General features: G+C 32.3%; 1 protein-coding gene across 2 annotated transcripts in view; it reads left to right on the top strand.

Moving 5' to 3' along the window:
• LOC144964923 (serine/threonine-protein kinase ATR-like) overlaps positions 1–20,124 on the top strand; it is a 68,094-nt gene that overhangs the window by 10,340 nt on the left and 37,630 nt on the right. For both annotated transcript variants that reach the window (XM_078899714.1, XM_078899713.1), the window contains exons 8-25: positions 1,564–1,697; positions 2,662–2,959; positions 3,618–3,742; positions 5,166–5,256; positions 5,684–5,772; positions 6,347–6,501; positions 7,680–7,747; positions 8,265–8,346; positions 8,715–8,812; positions 9,174–9,274; positions 10,149–10,244; positions 11,763–11,824; positions 12,689–12,790; positions 13,892–14,024; positions 14,952–15,122; positions 16,161–16,254; positions 17,762–17,836; positions 18,523–18,639. In XM_078899714.1, the coding sequence (XP_078755840.1) occupies positions 1,564–1,697; positions 2,662–2,959; positions 3,618–3,742; positions 5,166–5,256; positions 5,684–5,772; positions 6,347–6,501; positions 7,680–7,747; positions 8,265–8,346; positions 8,715–8,812; positions 9,174–9,274; positions 10,149–10,244; positions 11,763–11,824; positions 12,689–12,790; positions 13,892–14,024; positions 14,952–15,122; positions 16,161–16,254; positions 17,762–17,836; positions 18,523–18,639 (2,091 nt within the window). The remainder of the gene's footprint in view (positions 1–1,563; positions 1,698–2,661; positions 2,960–3,617; positions 3,743–5,165; positions 5,257–5,683; positions 5,773–6,346; positions 6,502–7,679; positions 7,748–8,264; positions 8,347–8,714; positions 8,813–9,173; positions 9,275–10,148; positions 10,245–11,762; positions 11,825–12,688; positions 12,791–13,891; positions 14,025–14,951; positions 15,123–16,160; positions 16,255–17,761; positions 17,837–18,522; positions 18,640–20,124) is intronic.

Genomic DNA, 20,124 nt, shown 5'->3' with positions numbered 1-20,124 from the left:
TTCATGGTCAAAACCTGGAACATGTAAAGACAGCAAAATACCTTGGCATTGAGTTTGCTAAAAACCTCAAATGGAATGACCACATATGTCACCTGGCTTCAAAGGCAAATCAAACAAGCGCTTACATCACCCGCAATTTAAAAAGATGCCCAATCACAACTCAAACCCTTGCTTTTAAAACTATTGTTAGACCAATTTTGGATTATGGCAGCTCAATTTGGGACCCATATACAAAGAAAAACATTGACACCTTAGAAAACATCCAAAGAAAAACAGCAAGACGCATCACAAACACATTCGATCCTTTCTCAAGTGCGTCTGAAATATCACAACGGATTGGCCTTGAACCTCTGGAAAAGAGAAGAAAGATAGATAAACTTAAATTGTTCCACAAGATCTACTACAAAAATTTGTGCCTTAAACTTCCAAACGACATCAAAGATATCGGCACAAGAAATACGAGGGGACACACAGCAAGAGTAACCATCCCAACATCAAAAACAGACGCCCACATGTATTCGTTTTTCCCTTCCACTGCCCGACTATGGAATAGCCTCCCAGCTGAAGTGGCTGAAAACGGTTGCCAACATGCCTTCACGCGATTGCTAGAGTTCACAACGTGACTTTTTAATCTATGTGGTTTTTTTGTTTTTTTTGGGGGGGGGGGGGGGTATTTTAAATTAGTATTATGTGCAGAGTTTTAGCAAGTTTAAAATGTAAAACCCTACAAACTGTGGAGTGATCCTCGACAATATTGGAGGTTTCCACAAGAAGAAGAAGAAGAAGAACCACATACAAACACACACACACACACACACACACACACACACGCACAAACACATATATTTAGGCTCACACACACACATACTTACACCAATCTTCCTCATTAACATTAATAACTTATTCTAACTTAAGACATTTAATTGATTAATTCCAATATTAAAAAAGTAAGAATTATAGTTATAAGATGGAAATTGACATTTTGAACTGAACTCAAAATAGGTATAACATAAACTTTAAATCAAATTTAGATTTAAGACATCTTCTGTATGCGAAGATATCCATATGCTCTGGAAAAAAGTTCTGTCTTAAGGCAGTTTTTGAAAGACTGGCTACCCCTAATTATTTTTACATCTGAGGGAGAGTGCAGCGCATTCCATAAGATAAGATAATGGACTTCTTGGGACAATTAACAGTCTTCAGCCAACCTTTATAGTCATTTAGGATTATACTTTTGATATAAATTCATGAGGTACATTGGAACTTGATTATTTAATCTGGCACTTTTCTACTCACTTCATCTCTTGTAAGTTTTAAAAACAATCCTTTCGCTATCTGGCAACCAGTGGAGATCATATAGAATTTCTTTAATAGGGACGTTATATTTTTTAATGTTTTATTGCTGTTTTGATCAGTTTGCAAACGTTGTATCGATTTGGATGGCACACCTAAAAGCAATTAATGTCTTTGTTTTTACTTCTTCACCTTTGAAACAGTATGATTGTTTTACCTTGTATTCCTAATTCTCAAATGCCATGCCACTTTTTAATAAAATCATTTTAGGTATCGCTTGAAGGCTTGTGTCTATTGATGGACATAGAAGGATCACCGCCTTTAAGAGTCAAGGAATTTTTCTTTTCATGTGTATCAGGGCTCTGGGAATTTCTTTGCTCTCAAACAACCCCATTAAATCAAAGGTAAACTTACTCACATTTCATTTCTTTCTTCTTCTCTATATCATTTGGATTTCATTAGATTGTCTTGTTAATATCACAGGCCCAAATTTAAAAAAAAAAAAAAATTCAGCCTTCCCTCCTCCCCATCTCCTTCTAATCTGACCTTTTGCTGTGATTTTAATTTAAATCGTAACAAAGAGAAGACTAATGGATGTGTATTATTTTTTTTTTTAAAGTAGTTCTCCAGGGCCATTAGACCCATGGATGTGGAGTTTATCCCAGTTTCTGTAGCATGAGATGATGGACAATAGCAATTGCTTGATACCCTTTGGATAGAACACTAGTCTATCGCAAGTACTTTTTGCCAGGTCTAACAGACTACCCAATCTTTGCTGGGTGGACAAAGGGGTTGGAAAGTATCTTGACTTCAACTGGGTTTGTTCATGGTTCCTTTGCATAATGTGAAGCGAGTGCTCTACCAACTGAGTTATCGGAGACCTCCCTCCTTATTATCCAAAAAGAGAATAGAACTGAACATCAGGTCCACGAAATAGAAAATAGGATAAACTCTGGTTCTTTGAGTCTGGTAATTCTAAAGACTTATTACTGTTCCTTAATAAATCATAGGAGATTAAAGTGATATGACTTGGCTTTGATTCCATTCACAAATACAAACACAATTTTTTTATTAAAATGAAATTTAATTCTAACACCGATGGAATACATACAGGTAATTTTTAAGGGCTATATTCTTGTTTGTTTGTGTGTGCATATGTATATTTAAAATGCCATTGAATATTTATTGGTATTGAACGGTATCTGATAACATTTTAAGTGTTGCTGTTTGCTAGTGACCCCTTGTAAAGTTCTCTCAGCACAGTTAGTGAAATTGCACTGTTTAGAAGCTTTATTATTTAGAAAATCACTTTAAATCAGATTCTATTATAATATAGATTTCCTCCTGGAATTTTTGTTTTATCCTCAGTGAAAAAATCCAGCTTGAGACAGCAGCATCCAAACTTCTGAACAGCTTGGTCAGGTTAAAGGCTCATCCATTGTTCTCGTTCAATCAGCAATTTTTTCGTGACTTTATAAGTCGGATTGTGAAGCAGGGACTCAACAATGTACATACTCGAGAGGGAAGAGAGGCATTAGGATCCACAATCGTTTGTTTGCTGTCATCTTTACACATCAAAGATTTGCACTTGCAGATTAACAAGTCTGTTTTAGACATTCTTACATTTCATTTGATGAAAATCATTGACGTGGAACAACATTTTGAAGTAAGTTTTGACTATTTCATATAATGAAGAGAGTTTTGAAGAAAAGGTTTTAAAATTTCAAAGTTTTAGTTTTAAGCTCTTTTTGATTTGTTTAACACTTTAAACTTTTACTTTAGCAAAACATCATGTCTTTCTATTTTCACATAGAAAATTGTCGAACTCTCATGTTCAAAATTACAACTAGACATACAAAGAAATTCACGTACTCAAAGAAAAACCCACTCAAAAACACTAAAACACCAATCTACAAACTCAAACATTTTTCAAATATTCATTTGCACCCTGCACTATCAAAGACTGGAACGCTCTTCCCGATCATGTGTGAACACCACAGATTTAGAAACATTCAAATGAAGATTATCAAAATTCTTCATCCTAAACACCAACAATGGCTGTCACATTCATATTTTTAGTTTGTTTGTTTGCTCTGTTTTTATCTTTTTTTTTTTTGTTGTTGTTTTTTTTTTTGTTTTTTTTTTTTGGGGGGGGGGGGGTTTAATATTGGGGGGAAGGGGGTTTGTTTATGTTTTTTGGGGTTTTTTTTTTTTGTATTTTGTGTGTTTGTTTGTTTGATTAGGGTTTTTTTTTGTTGTTGTTTTTCTCTAACATTTTCCATAAAACTTTACTTTCTAACTCTCTTTCCTTCCAAATGCTTCAGCTTGTGACCCCTGTGATGGTTCAACTCACTTTGCTGGAGGCACAAGAATATTCAGAGACTTATTTTTCAAACAGTAAGGCACTAGATTCTACACCTGCCAAAACACCAGCAATAGCCAGAAAAAGGTATAAGGTCATAGAGTTATTAAGATGGTTTCACAAAACTATGCTTTAAAGTGAAAAAATTAAAAAATGAAATGGACTGATAGTATTTCTGACAGCGAACTGAAGAAAAAGACACCAAATCAAGGTCCAGAATGAGCAGGGGCTTCAGAGAGGAAATGACTTAGGATTTTGCAATGCAATTCAATTTAATTTATTTACTTTAAGGCTTTCACCAATATTTTTGTTTAAATGATGACAACATACAGGAAAGTGGAGAAAAGAAAAAAAGTGGTAAAGGAAACCAACAAAACATGCTGGTAATACGAATAATTGTGGTAAAGAATGATTCCAGTAACAAATTTAAGAAAGAAGCCCCCGATTGTGAACAGGTATGCTTTAGATTGGAACCGCCAGGCAAAAGAATTGTTGGAAGATCAAAAGAGACTCTGTGATGATCAGTTGAAAGAGAGAGAGAGGGGGGGGGGGGGGGCAGAGGAGAGGGAAGGGAGGGAGAGAGAGAGATCATTGCCCTTAGTGGGAAAGTTGGCTTAGAGATGGATTCGGTGGAAGAGCAGTTGTTGGACATCGATGTAATGTTATTTTGAAAAACTATGGATGGTACTAGTTTTCATTAGTTTCTTTGGGTTTAATAATGAAAGATAAGTTGATCAGCTGAAACCAAAAGAATATCTGGAACAGCTTCTTAAATTGTCTAAAAGTATGAAAAAATTGTTTCATTGCTTGGAGAAACCATTCTTGTCATGTTTTTGTTGCCAGTCTCTCAGTTTGTTTGTTTTGTAACACAGAGAAGCTGAAGGAAGGTAAATCATATCTAAATTAATATTAATGAATTTTTTTCTCGAGACCTTTTGACTTAGCATCATACACCATACAAACAAACGTGTCTATGTTAGTCAAAAATAAATCCTAAAAGGAATAGCTTGTGGCCTTTAGGTGACTGTGCCTAGACGAGACTGGTTTAAGTTCATGAAGTACTGTGTTCTTTTATGAATTATTGTAAAATTAACAATCCATATAATTAGTGAATTATAATGATTATTCGTTTATTAGCTTCAAACCTGACTCAGTTTCAAGCATTAAGAAGTAGTCCTTCAGAGCCATGAGACCCATAGAGCCGGAGTTTATCCCGGTTTCTATAGTGTGAAACTGACTATAGCAATTGCTCGTTATCCTTTGGATAGGATGCTAGTCTATCGCAATTTTCCACCAGATCTAACAGACCCAGCTACCCAATCACTGCTGTTGGACATGGGGAACAGAAAAATCTCGACCCCACCTGGGATTGATCTCTGTCCCTTTGTGTGTGAAGCGAGTGATCTATCAAATGAGCTATTGGGACTCAAGCAACTAGTTCTAATTTAATGGTATTTTCATAGAGGTATTATTTTCATTTTGTGTCATCTACATTTCTAACCATGGACAGAAAACATCCCAGCACATCACTTGCCAGTAAAATGAAGCTACCTACCTTTGATCTGCTCATGGGCAGGCTAAGTGAGATTCCTATTACCAGAGTGAGTTTAAAATTAAAATGTGGAACCATAATTCCTCTCTATCGAGGTTCCATTTTTACCTTCCTTTTATTCATTTTCATTCCAAAAAGTGTCACCACAAAACCATAGAATGATCTTTACTTTCTTACCTTTTTACCTGGATTTAAAATAACACGCCATCCCTTATTCAAAAGATTTGAATTAAGTGGCATTATTGCCAATTTTGCACAAAAGGAAACAGTTGAATTAACTATAATATATTCACCTATTTCTAAATGACATCTTGAAAATCAAGATTTGCTTAAAAATTATTTCCTAAGCATCCTTTTTTTTCATAAACAAAAATGTCATTAATTGTCCTCTCAGTCATAATTTTTTAATATATTATTTTAATTCAATGTTCACCTCTTTATAGATAATTGCGTAATCTTTTTTTTTTAAATTCCAGCCTCCAACACAGCAAGAAATGAATTGTGTGAACATTGTGATAAGAACGGCCACTCAATGTTCGATTCAACTGATAGAGAACAAATCACGGTAAATCATATATTTTGTGTTCTACTCAGTCTTACCTTACATTTACTTTTACATTTGGTCAAAGAAACAGAAACTGTAAAGTTATTTTCTCAGTGTGAAAAACAATGTTTAGGGTAAATCCCAGTCAGTGCTCATGACCATGATTAGATAAATGTCAAGGGAAATTCCTGCCTTTTCTTTGATGGAAAAGATAAACTGCATAGTATTGATGGCACTCTGAGAAAAAATAAATTAACACAGTTGAACAAAGAGACAAATTTATTCGTAAAGAAAAACAATTCTAACTTATCAGAAAATAGGGATCATGAACAATAACATGATTAAACAGTTTATTTATTACTTTACTTATTTTAAAAACTACCAGATATGTTTGTTTTCTTGTATATCAATTTCTTGGGTACTTATACATTCTCCTGTGATTAAGGAGCAGACAGTTATGATTAGAAAACTAAGCTGCCTTGATGAAGGGAATAACTAATTTATAGAGGCATCGATATGTATACTTATTTTTCTTCTTTTGTTTGTTTTATAAATATGATTAGCCTGTTAATATATCTCTCTTTATATGCACCAGGTTACCTCTGCTCAATAACTCTCTACTAGAACATGCATTGGACTGTTGGAAAGGATACCTCATGAATGTGGAGACAAGTCCTAGCAAAAAACATGAGTTTTTAAATAACTACCACCGTATTGTGTGCTTGATGGGATGTGTCTCGTGTGTCGGTGGTAAGTCGTTTTCATGACATAAAGTTGTACGATCATTGCTTTGATGAACTGCATAATAAACAATATTTTCCTCTATTAATGTTTTGCACTTAGCAAAAAAGCTCACAACATTTGCCAGCCAGATATAAAGTACCAACACACAAAACTATGTGTAACCTAGACTGATTAATACAGTTTAGTGAGAACTACTCATAAAAATGGCTGGCTAAAAACATTAACACTAACCTGGGTGATGTCAACTTCATTCTATCTATAGTACACTTTACACAAACTTCCCCATTAGATTCAGGTGAAGTCATGGGTCAATGTTAAGTAAACAAAGAATATTATTTTAGTGTCAGAACTAAAAAAATCGTAATCACAGGTGACATTTTAGACATGGTAATTTGAATCAACATGACTTGCTGTCATATTGTGAACCTAGCTGAGATTGATAATGAAACATTGTATTTCTCCATGTTAAAGTACAAATTTTATTTAGATTTTATCATAAAGAATAAATAGTTATTGACTCCAAATATTATTTTTATATATATAAATATCATTTGGTTTTAGTTTTCCTTTTTCTGTCACATTCATACAATAATGATTTAAATCAGCACTGACACTGCCTTATTTCGTAAGTCAAGTGATATTAGGCACAGTTGATTACATAAGGGACATCAACTCTGGTCCCATCATAATGATGATAATAAATGTACATACCGGTCACAACACTTGATTCAGATGTGAATGTGTACTTGGCTATATTGTATCATATCCTATTGCATCGTATCGTTTAAGAGCTAATAGGCTTTTACAACCTTTAATTGCTCTGTGTAACTGCATAGACATATAACAATTTTCAAAGTTATATAAACAACTATAGACAGATAATTTACAAGGGGAATGACTGAACACACACACAGATGATGTTTATTTTGCTAATGCAAATTTGTTTTCATATAATCTCCTTGGGGGGCAGATGTAAAACAGCATCATGAATTAAATGGTGAAAATTTCGATATTTGGTAAATGAATGTTCATTTTTATTTAAATTTGTTATAATTGATTACAATTTAAACATTTCAACAAAATGTCTTCAACTGCATGCTTTGTTATGAATGTTACATATCTGTTGTATGTAGTCACAACTCCATAAATATTGCTTTATTATATCCTTCTTTTTCACAATGCAGATACGTGTCCTTTGTTTGGAAATATTTCTCAAGAATTTGCTTGGATCATATCTTTGCCATGGCTATTGGTAAGTTGTTTAACTCTCTTCTTACCAGCCATTTTTATGACTTTTCTAAAACACCATACCCACCAATGACAAAAATAGATTTTCTTTTCCGAATCCCAAAAGCAATAGGTATATTTTGTATGTAAATTAGTAAAGTATAAAGTTTTAAAAGCCAGAACAAAAAAATTACCATCATTATCTTGGATGAACAAAAGAAATCTGAGAAAGGAAGAGGCTGGTTGTATCATAACGAATGTTACAATTTTGCTATAGTTGGTAAGGAGGGGATTAATTAGGTAAATTACCACCAATATCCTGCTGCGTAAAATGCTTCATTGTAATTTATCACAGACCCTTACCTTTGTATGTCGCAGTTGAAAAGTCATCATCTGTTATATCTTTAAAAGATTCTTCATATCAATATTGGTCCAGGTTTAATTTTGTTAAAATGTAAGATAAATATAAGATGTTTCCTTTTTTAAAAATTAAACTTATTTAGGCATGCAATGAATATTGATGTATGTATTGATTCTTGCAGAATGATTTATCTTGGAAAGATCTGAAACCTAGAGCCCCAAAAGTTGTCACAGAAATTGCCACAATACTGACACCATTTACTGGTAAGATATGTTTTGGTGCCTTTACCGTCGAGCACTAGATTAATTTTCACCTCAAATGTGGTTCATTTAGTAGGGTTATCCAGATAGATAAAAAATAAAAGACAAAGACACTACCCCCTACAACTTTCATTTCCTACATTTAAAATTTATTAAGATTTTTGTAAATTTACTGTTGTTGTTGCCTAATAAATGTAAGCTTGGCTTCTCACTCTTTGATCTCGAATACTTATCTGCATAAAAATCCCGTTGTTAAAAAATGAAATCAAAGATGTATTTTATTTTGTTTTCTAGAGTCCTTTGTTTTTCATTGCAAAATTCCAATTTGTTATATCTATATGTATACTTTTTTTTTACTTTTTTCTTCCAAGATGGGAATGAAACAAAGTCACTGTGTTTGAAAGCTCTGGCTTTGTTACCAAAAGATACAGCTGCCCAATGGAGAAGTTATGTTTACACTTTAGCAATGGTACATTTTTCATACTTATATTTGAATTATTTTAAAAAAGATTAACAAAACAGTTTTTAAGAATCCTAATAAAAAATGATAATAAATGTGTTCACATTTAGGTACCTTAACTGTATCTTCTAGTTTATTTACGATTCAGTCAAAAAGTGTAGGTCTAATGTTTTGTAGAGTTATTATTCAGGATTAAAAAGTTGGGGTTTTTTTGGGGTTTTTTTTTGGGGGGGGGTTTGTTTTTCTTAGATTATCATTCGTATTTGTCAAATTATATAATCTAATGATTTAACCGGAAAAGGTAATACAGTTTTGTGGGTTTTAAGCTATGATGCTACTCAATTTTCAATATTAACAATTTTTCTTTCAGTCAAATAGTTCAGCAGAAACTGCGAGAACTCTCATCAAGCATTTCCCTGTTGTGTTACAAAACACTGGTGCCAGCAGTGCTCATTTGATTTCGATTTTGAAGTAAGTGCAAGTAGTATTATGTGTGGTGCGGTCTTTTGACCTCCCATGGCGGGCAGTGAGGCCCACTCTTGCTGTGTCATCAATCTCCCCGTATCTGTTTTCCTTTTCAAATGTTGCTTTCTGTCTATAACCTGAAATGAGATAATATTTACTCACCTTTCTCAAGGATAAAATGAGTACCTGGTTGTTATCAGTGTTGTCTCTGTTGAAAAAAATTGTAAGGCTAAAGACCGCTTGTAAAGAGCTTTTAGCAAATTTAGTGGAAATTGGGCTAATTTTTTTTTTAAATGCTCGTTTTTGGGGGATTTTTTCATCTAATGCTGAATGAAATCATTTATGTTTACATCTTGAGATATGAATAGTTTTGAATATGGAGCATTGTTAAATGATACAATCATTTAAAGTGCAGTTAAAGTTTTGGAATCTGCCATCCAAACTATACTGACGCTGAGCCTGCTGGAAAAAGGATATGCTTTAAAAGATACAGAAACTCAAATGACATATACACAAACACAAACTACATACTCTCACAAATGTACATGCGCGCACACACACACACACACACACACACACAAAGAAATATATACTTATTAAATGTTATCCAAACATATAATCAAAGATCTGTACACTGTGATTGTCCAATTTGGATTCCCTTAAAAAGTGAATGGGTGAATTGTTTAGTTTTAAGTGTTTATAATTCATCGTGCCCAGTCTTTTATTTTTTTTCCAGAATGGTAATTAGCCATATTTACACTCATTTAAAGTATGTATCTATATTTTATCATATGAAAACAAAGCAAGATTCTAATAATTTCCTTCATGAACGAGTTTTCTCCCTATTTTGATATTTATATTTATTTTTTAACGTCTGCAGACCTATAGTTGAAGAAGGAAGTGAATTTAGGATGGAATTGGCCCAAGCCTTTGGTGGAATGGCTCTTGTTTTGGCAGAGATTGGAAAACTTGATAGGTCAGTAAACATATAACATTCTGTTGTTAATGTACCAGTTTGCTGTTGATTGTTTTGTTTGTTTTGTTTGATTTATGTTTTTTTTTTCTTTTTTTTGGGGGGGGGCATTTTTTTTTCATTTTTTTTTTTTATTATTATTAAAATTTGATTTTTGTTTTTGTTTTTATGTTTTTTGTTTTCTATTTATTTGTTTGTTTGTTTGTTGTTTCTTTTTTTAATGAATATGCGTCAACGCTGAACATTTTTAACATTACTAGACTTAATTAGACCAAATCAATGAGAACAAATTAAAGCAAGCTGTTACATGCATTAGTTTGACCTATAATGGACACCAGCACAGTTTGGGACCCAGCAACAACATCAAACATAACACAAATTGAAATGGTACAAGGCAGGGCAGCACAATGAGTGTTCGGCAATTTCAAAACGAGTAGTGTGACTGACCTGCTAAAATCTCTCTGCTAGCCAATGCTTGAAAAATGAAGGAAACAAACTGAAGTCATATTTTTTTTTAAAAAGATAATGCATGACCCTGTAAATCTACTACTACTAATAATAATAATAATGATAATAATAATATTAATAATAATAATTATTATTATTATTATTATTATTATTATTATTTTTTATTATTATTATTATTATTATTATTATTATTATTATTATTATTATTATTATTATTATTATTATAATAATAATAATAATAATAATAATAATAATAATAAAAATAATGATGATAATAATAATAATAATGATAGTAATAATAATAATGATAATAATAATAGTGATAATAATAACAATAATAATAAATGACACTAGTCGAGCGCTTTCCATGAATCAAACATCTCAAAGCTCTTACCAAAGGACAAGTTAAAGCCTCTTCCAACTTTGGCAGTAACTGGAGGACATGATTTGAGATTCCAGGTTCCATGATCAAAAAAACGTTTGTTTTTTTTTTTGCAACTGCAATTCAATCCTGTTATAAGTTGTTACAAAGTGCAAGCATGACGTTGAATGTTTTAAAGAGCTGATAGAAGGAAATTGGTTGAATAAATGTGAACATGTGTTGAGCAATTATTATCAAATCCCTATTGTTAAATCTGCGATTACTACACCAGAGGTGGCTTGCAGTTTAAAAGAAGAAGAAGAAAAAAGTTTAAAAGAACTGCTCGCTCAAGATTTCATTTTCCATTGCGAGTTGAGAGGGTTATGCTTGATTAATAGATAAAGCACTCAACTCACAAGCAAAGCACTGGTATCAATCCCAGCAGTGAATGAGCAGCTGAGTCTGTTAGATCTGGCAGAAAGTACCTGAAGCTGGGAATAAACCATGACTATTTTATTGCCCTTTACGGCTTTTAATGACTCTCTATATGAATTAGAATAAATCAATTTTTGTTTTTGAGTGATAGAAAATGAGAAATGCTCAAATCGTTTCATTGTTTTAACTCGTACGTAATTCATATCAATGACAAACTGATAATTTTATCTTTTTAGATATATGTGGTTATTTTCCAGATCAAGTGTTATGAGGTCTGAGTGCATAGACTTTTGCCCCAAAATTGTGGTGAAGAATGACAGTAAGTGGTAATTGTTTAATAACTGGCATGCTGGACTAGCTTATTTTTTAAAAAGAGGTTTGGAGTTTGGTTGAAACCTTGTATATAGACAACCACCTTATGGTATTTCTAGGGGTGGTTATTTTACGTAAATCTTCCGAATACATCAGAGACATTCTGCCAGGAAATGATGTTTTTATTGGTGCTTTTAACTTCAGGTCTACAACTTTTCCCCAATCGTCTTCCTTTTTCACTGACCCTGAAATGACCTAAGACAGTTGCAAGCTCTGTAACACCCTGAAATCAAAACAAAACATATTCAGATCCTATAGGTGACACTCTAATGCCTTATGTATTTGGGAAATTCATTCATTCATCCCATGATCTGAGAGCTCTATTCTTGATCAGATGATTATGGCCGACCCATGTGCCACATGTTTGAAGCAAGTGGCTACAGTTTTCTTTTTGTTTGTGATTTTTATGGTAAAGTCTCACATAGTATACCAAGCATACCAGTGCATGTTCAGTCATGCCAATAAAATTAAATCAAGGTCTGTTGCATTTGAATATTTTTGTGAAATGATTATAACACGAATGACTTATTTTAAAATAAATTTCTGAAAGTAGATTCAAATGAAATTATTTTTTATGTTTTCTTTTTTTTGTTTTTTTTCAATTGTTGTCATGTTTTGTGGGGGGTTTTTGGGGGCGGAGGGGGTTGTTTTGTTTTGTTTTTTATTTTAAGGTATTGAAAAGGGATTAAAACAGTAGCTCACTTGTGGTAAAAGAAGAAGGAATCACTGCAACATCATCATCATCATTATCAACATAGCCATCATCAAAATGACTGACTACAATGCTAATGCTAGTTATTTTATTTTACAGTTGATATGACTGCGATTAAAGACTCCTGCAAACCTGTGGACCTTGAATGGGTGACTCCATTCTTGAAATTTCTTGAATGCAAAGAAACAGAATTACGCAGAGGTTAGGAAATAATTTTAGGTTAAGAGAAGTTATTATTACTTTTGACCATACATATTTCCCTATTTATGTTACACTTTATTTACAGGGAGCTAAATATTCAAATATAAAAATATAAATATAAATTCTCTTTATTAATCCCTAAAGGGAAATTTTTCTTTAGGATCTATTCCAAGGGAAGACTGGAATAACTCAGGCATCAGCTGCAGTGCAGCGCCACAAAGTGAGCTAAGGCTAGGTGACTTGCTGAAGGTCACACAGCGCGACAGGTAGTCGAACTCTGTACCTTTCGGGTACAAAGCAAAGACCGTACTGCTGAGCCACACTGTCTCATAACAGATGTGTATTCAATATTCTGTATCCATTTAGACCAGTATTAGATTTTTTTTTTAAACAAACACTTTACTGTTTAGTGGGATATTTTGCGACTTAATTTGATGTGATATTTAAAAATTTTAACGTAATAGTTCATTAAAGACAGGATATTGCAGATGAGTAAATCACATTTTCATGAACTTGATAAGAGTATTGCAAATTTTGTTTGTTTTTTAAAAATATAAAATGATTAAAGCACATTTAGAAGGTATGATATATGCCAAATGCATATCTAGTATATTGCCATCTCTACTGCCTATTTAGTTGTCAGTGTCAGTATTTCATCTTCTATATTCTGATATAGATTGACAATTAAAGACCAGTCTACTTCCAGGAATAATTCTTAGAACAATGAATTTTTGTCTCCAACTAAAGAGCAATATTCGTCTTTAATTCAATGAACTTTTTGAAAGTTACCAGATCATAAAATATTAAGGTCATCAGATTGAATTATTTGCGGATATGTGGTCTTGCGGTATGACACTTGCCTTTGGATTGGAAGGTTCGTGATTCGAGTCCCACTCTGGGCAGTGCATATTTGACTCTTTGGAAAAGGCTCTTTACTCACATTCTCTCACCGCACTCAAATGTAAAATGATTACTTGGTCATTAACAGTGTTGTCTCATATCATGTCTTTTCCTATGTGTTGCTGTTGGCTAGGGACCCCTTGTAAAGTGCTTTATAAATACTCAGATTTTTAAAAAGTTTTAAATCATGTGTCTTCACAGCTGCCAGTGACAGTCTTTCACAAGTACTTCTGTGTGTTCAAGTTGACTCTGGCTCTCCTTTGGTAAAAAACCTCATCGCTTGTGCCTTGCATCTCTTGGAGGATGAAGATTATAATATCAGATCAGATTTCAGGTAGGGGGATGAAATCAAAGGCAAGACTTATTCATGTCTGTTAAAATTGGTAGTGAAATAGCTTACTTACTTCAGTTTCATCTTGTACTGTGCTGGTATCAAGGGAGGTGCCTGATGTGGGTCATATATTATTGGGCGCAGTCCGTATGGTGATGGTTTTCTGCCCTAAACTGGGACAGTTTCTTGGGGTTCATTCTAGTCAGATGTTGCTGTTTGATACATTGCAGTCGTGGGACCATTCCATTTTTTTCTCTTCTTTTTAAATAAATTTTTCTGTCCCCGACAGCTTTTCTCTTTTACTGCAAAAGAGATGAGGAACTTGAGAAAAGCCATTGATTGGGTAATAAAATTTAAAATATCATATATATATTTCCATACTTTTGAAGTCATGTACAATTATGCTTTAATAAAGATCAAATCCATCATTCTGTGTGTTTCTCTTCTTTTCAGTCCTTTTCACTTTTATGACATTTTTGTTTTTTGTTTTTTGTTTGTTTGTTTTTGTTTTGTTTTTTGTTGTTTTTTTGTTGCTTTTTTTTTTTTTTTTTTGGGGGGGGGGGGGGGGGGGGGGGGGGAGAGGGCACAGACTGGCGCATTATTATATCAACAGATGAATCAAACTCCTATAACATATTAAGAGAAGTACATTGCATGATCATTGGTTTTTAGTTTTCAGTGTTAAACAGATTAAGAATATGGCAGATAGAGATGGAGAGAATTATTATTTTTGTCAAAGCATGTTAGTTGTTTAACTAAAAGGACTGTGAAGCATAGAACGAGTAATATTGTGTATGGGTATTATAAAGGGAAGATCTCATTTTCCTCCATTAAAAAAATTCTTAATGCATCTCCAGTGGATCTCTCAATCATATCACAGGGTTTGAATATCTATAGTCGAAAGCAAAATACTGTTTTGTTATTTTTCAGCACTATTGTTACAAGAATAGTCACCAGTAATGCCAACAATCCATTAAAGAAACCTGCAGCCTCTGATTACATGGTTCTGGAATTCTTGAAGAGCCTCTGTATGAAAGCACATCACCAAAGCAATGCCAAATTACATGAGACAGCCTTAATGGCTGTTGGACAATTTGGGAGGTAATCATCTGTTGCAATTTTTTTTTTCTACTTACACTTTGATTTTTTGTGGACGTTATACAAAGTGATGTCTTGGGAACGGTGTCAAATTACAGCTGACAAACTACTTGCTTATTAGGGATTTTAACAAGTTATTAATTACATTTTTCAAAGAAGTAATTGTTTTATTAAGGTTTCATGTACGAAGAGAATAGCAAAGCTCAGCGCTATGAAAGTTGAGCCAGTTTTTGTTTAATCAGCAAACAGATGAGTGAGGATGACCCATATCTTGTATAAACTCTGGCAATCTGGCCAAACATCAAACAGATGACTCTGTTTTGCCTATGGATCTCTATCATGATAACTGTATCTAATGTAAATGTTGCTGCTCGAAGCTCGAAGAAATAAATAACAAAGTGAAATTGAATGTAAGCTTCAATTTAATAAATGAAAACATATATGTTTTCATTTATTAAATTGAAGCTTACATTCAATTTCACAATGTTTTTTATTTACCTGTATCTATTACCTCTCTACTTCATGCCAGGTGGTACTTAAGGCCTCCTCTACAATGATACATTGAAAGTGAAGAAGATAATTTGTCATAACAACATTGTAAATTGTTTTCTTTGGCAATTATCATAAAATGTGAAGGTATTTTTATCTGTCACCTTCATTGATTAGTTAAATGAGGGAAGGAGCAGATGTTGTCAATTCATTTGCCTGTACATTAATTACGAGTTATAATTCCGATGGAAACATTGTGATTTTTTTTTCATACAAATTTTACAATCGAGGTGTAGTCTTTTAAATAACTCAAACTATGTTAAAAAGGGCATCAAACTAAAACTTTTAAATTCATTCATTAAGAGACTGAAACGGTTAACATAGAATATTGAAAGATATAAAGACATACTTGAATTGGTCATTGCCATCCATCACCACTAGATGTAGGAAATATTTGTCTTTAATCAAAATGAAATGCGTTGTGTTTTGACCTCCTCTTTCTTAACAATTTTTTTTTTAGAGTTTGCTGACTTTTCATATTTTGATTCCTAGGGTTGTTGATGGCCAGTTACTAGAAGAATGTGTGATCTGTCTTTTGGAAAACAGACTGAATAAACACTTACTGGATTCAGTTGCCCTCGAAGAGGTAGTTATTATAATTATTTATTTCTTTTATTAGTTGATAGGCTTTTGTTTTGTTTTTTTAGCTGTTTTTTTTATGTAGCGCAATATCCACTGCCTGTTAGGCTATATTACAATTTTTTCGGACAGAGACAACACTGTTAATGGCCAGGTACTCATTTTACACTGAGTACGGTGAGAGAATTAGAGTTTTCCAAGGACTCAACTATGTGCCGAGCGTGGTTTGAACCCAGGACCTTCCGATCGGAAAGCGAGTGTCATACCACTAGAGCACATAGCCACACAATTGTGCGGGGGGCGGGGGGGGGGGGGGGAAGTTACTTTAATATATTTTTTTGAATTATTATTTTCCTAATTCAAGGCAAAGGTTTAAGAGCTGTATTTTATGATAAGTAAGTTCATTATTTTAATTCAGTTTTGTCTCAACAAACTTCCATATCCTTTTTCGGCTGTAGCAAACAACGCTATATTTAGGTCTTCATTGTAACTCAACAAATAATAAGAAAATGGCTTGAAACCTTTTTGAATATTTTTTCATGCATAAAGTTACTTAGTTTGATTCTTGTTTTTATTATCTGCTATATCCGTAAACAAAGTATAAGTTTTATGTAAGCAAATATTTTTCAAAATGAACTGCTGACATTGAAGGAGAGTCTTGGTGTGAAATCCCTCAATGTTACAGGTTTCATCTAATCCCATTAATGGTAGCATGTCTGACCGGTAATCAGAATGTCTGAAGTTCGATCCCCAGTCAAGGTCAACTGATTTTTTTGGGATGGTTTTTTTTCTTCTATTTTTCTTTCTTGCTTTGTCTGGCACCTTTCTTACAGACTTGTTCTGATATTTATCTTATACTGGTACCTGCTCCTTAATTTCTTTTATTTGAAACATTTTTGTATACATTTTGAACCTGAATAGTTTTTATTGTTTTAGTTTATCAAGTAGTACAAAACAATGATTGATTAAATTCAGTTATTTTTTAAATTAATTGGTCAGACAACGGATATGCATGAAGAATATGGGGAAGGTTTTTTTCACAGTTCCTTATTCAATCATAATAATAAAGTTCATGAGCTGTGTTACTCAAATATTGTATACAATTGTCTTAAAGAGCCTATAATGGTATAAATAATCAAGATGTATTCAGGATTTTTGTTGTATACAAATGTTATTATTTAATCGAGAATTGTCATTTTCATGTGAATGTAAACTGAAAATGGAGGAGACTAAGGATACATAGAGGTGTATCTTGAAGTAAAAGTAAATTTGTAAAAGCAGTAAAGATCACAAGTGATCAATATTTTAAACTGAAAAATGAGACAAAACCAATGCAATATCTCTTAACTAATCATTGTCTCACTTTATTTGAGATAATGTAAAAATGTATTACTTGTTAATTATAGTCAGAAGATGTGCCCATGGTCGGCAGCATGAGAATTTGTTTTCGATGTAAAAGGCGTAAATGTACTGGGAACAGATCTAGATTGATGAATCATTTATTTCCTTTGCAGCTTCAGGAAATTTCTGTTTACAAGAGAGAACCTCTACAACAAATTTATGTACGGTATAAGAAACCAATATGTAAGGTATGAAGGTGTTTGAAAATAACTTTATTTTTTTCATTATTGTAAAATTCTGTAAATGCACAGCTTTCTTTCAAAATTTTTCTTACAACTAGATTTATCAGTCCTTTTTAAATTTTGTTGTAACAGTAGATTTAATTTACAATTAATTTAATGTCTGATATAGGAGAAAAGAAATATCAAGTATGGTGTTGTGTTCCTCCGCAATATATTTGCACTCCAAGATGGCTACTTGTAGGAGGTTGTGTGCCTCAGAATTTGGATAGATACCCATTCAAGAATGCACTACTAAGATAAATTATCTCACACAAAACTATTGTGTAGACGGTAAAATGAATAAATATGTCATCTTACCCAATACTCTTACTATACAGTACACTAATACACAATATTATATTTATTTGTTAAATATCTATCAAAATGCTAAGTGGGTCATCACCGATTGTTGACTGAGTCCTTTATTATTACTGTTATATTATTATTATTAATAAGTAAAAGACATCTCAAGACAATTAAAAGGCTGTATGTTATGTCGAGTATGTCAGAATATATGCTTTTCCATCATCAGCAGATAATTTATGTAGTATAAGCATCACGTGAATGCAAAATTAAAATCACATGAATGAAATCTTTTTTAAGTTAATAGACAATTAGATATAATTATTTTTCATGATATTAATCAAAAACAGTTTTTGGCCGAAGCGATGTACACAGACCAACAGAAAAATGATGGAGCCAATGCCAAGAATATTGTCATTAATATTGCCAATACACTGGGGTTTGATGATGTCAAAACATTCTTACAGGTATGGCTAGTGGAGACTAACTTATGTATTTATACTGTATTTTTCAGACCATATAACACATCTGACTATAGGCCGCTAAACACATATTTTAGGAATCAATTTTATTCTACCATAAGTTGCTCTGGGGTATGAGGCACACTTTCTTGAAATTGTTGTTTATTCATTAGAATATCAAAACTATAGCCATGAAGTCTACACACTTGGCTGACACAGACAAAAAAAATACAAGCATTGGCTGTGCTGAACTATAAGGTGCAAGTTCGAGATCAAGGGAAGATTGTTGTGGCTTAAAGTCTGGAAAATACAGTAGTCTAGCTGTAATTGATATCGGCTTTTTTCAGTAGTTTGTTGATAAAATGAGAACTGATAGATAAGGAATAAAATCTTTATGGTTAGATGCATCTTCGGGCCACGTTCCAAGTGTCTCATATGTCAAAGTGCATTGCATTTGACTGTACGATTAATATCATAATTCAGAGGCGGCGATGTTTTTCTTGTCTCACTTTCTTACTTTTGCTCCTTCTTTGAGTGTACTAGGGTCATATATCTTTTGCATTATTATTCTTATTTATATTAACCCAATATCCGATTGTAGCATTGTGAAACATTTGTGGTGATGGGTCTTATATATTTTATTATCATTATTATTATTATTATTATTATTATTATTATTATTATTATTATTATTATTATTATTATTATTATTTTTATTATTATTATTATTATTATTATTATTATTATTATTATTATTATTATTATTATTATTATTATTATTATTATTATTATTATCATTATTATTATTATTATAATCGTTATTATTATTATTATCATCTTCATCATTATTATTAGTGCTATTATTATTATTATTATTATTATTATTATTATTATTATTATTATTATTTCTTTTATTATTACTATTATTACTACTACTATTATTATTATTATTATTATTATTATTATTATTATTATTATTATTATTATTAATATTATTATTATTATTATTATTATTATTATTATTATTATGATCGATATCAAATATTTTTTTTTTTTAAAGGTCAATATACCTATACCTGTTTATTGTCGTATTTAAAAGACGGAGATAATTCTAAATTAGCAAAGCAACGACAAACTTTGGGTGTCTCCCATTCCTGAGGTTAAAAAAAAAAAAAAAAGATAGAAGTCTGTTTTTCCATCCGTATCTTTAAGGATTAATTGATTCAAACATCAAGGGATGATAGTTTTCTCTAAGTTCCAACTGAATAAATCACACTCACACAAATAGTTAACATACATAGGGAACATTTTATAAAGAGAGAGAGAGAGAGAGAGAGAGAGAGAAAGAGAGAGAGAGAGACCGGAAGACTTATCACAATGTTAAATGGTGACATTGTATACCATATGTCATAAAGAAAATAATAGTTTGTCATACCCAAACTTATCAAAATTAGAATACAACTTCCTGTTACTTAGTCTAGGATATTCTTT

Source organism: Berghia stephanieae, chromosome 2 (assembly GCF_034508935.2).
Source record: "Berghia stephanieae isolate SIO BIC M18660-M18661 chromosome 2, UCSD_Bste_1.3, whole genome shotgun sequence".
NCBI lineage: Eukaryota > Metazoa > Mollusca > Gastropoda > Nudibranchia > Aeolidiidae > Berghia > Berghia stephanieae.
The sequence above is the reverse complement of the archived record's forward strand: the minus strand, read 5'-3'. Positions and strand labels throughout refer to the sequence as shown.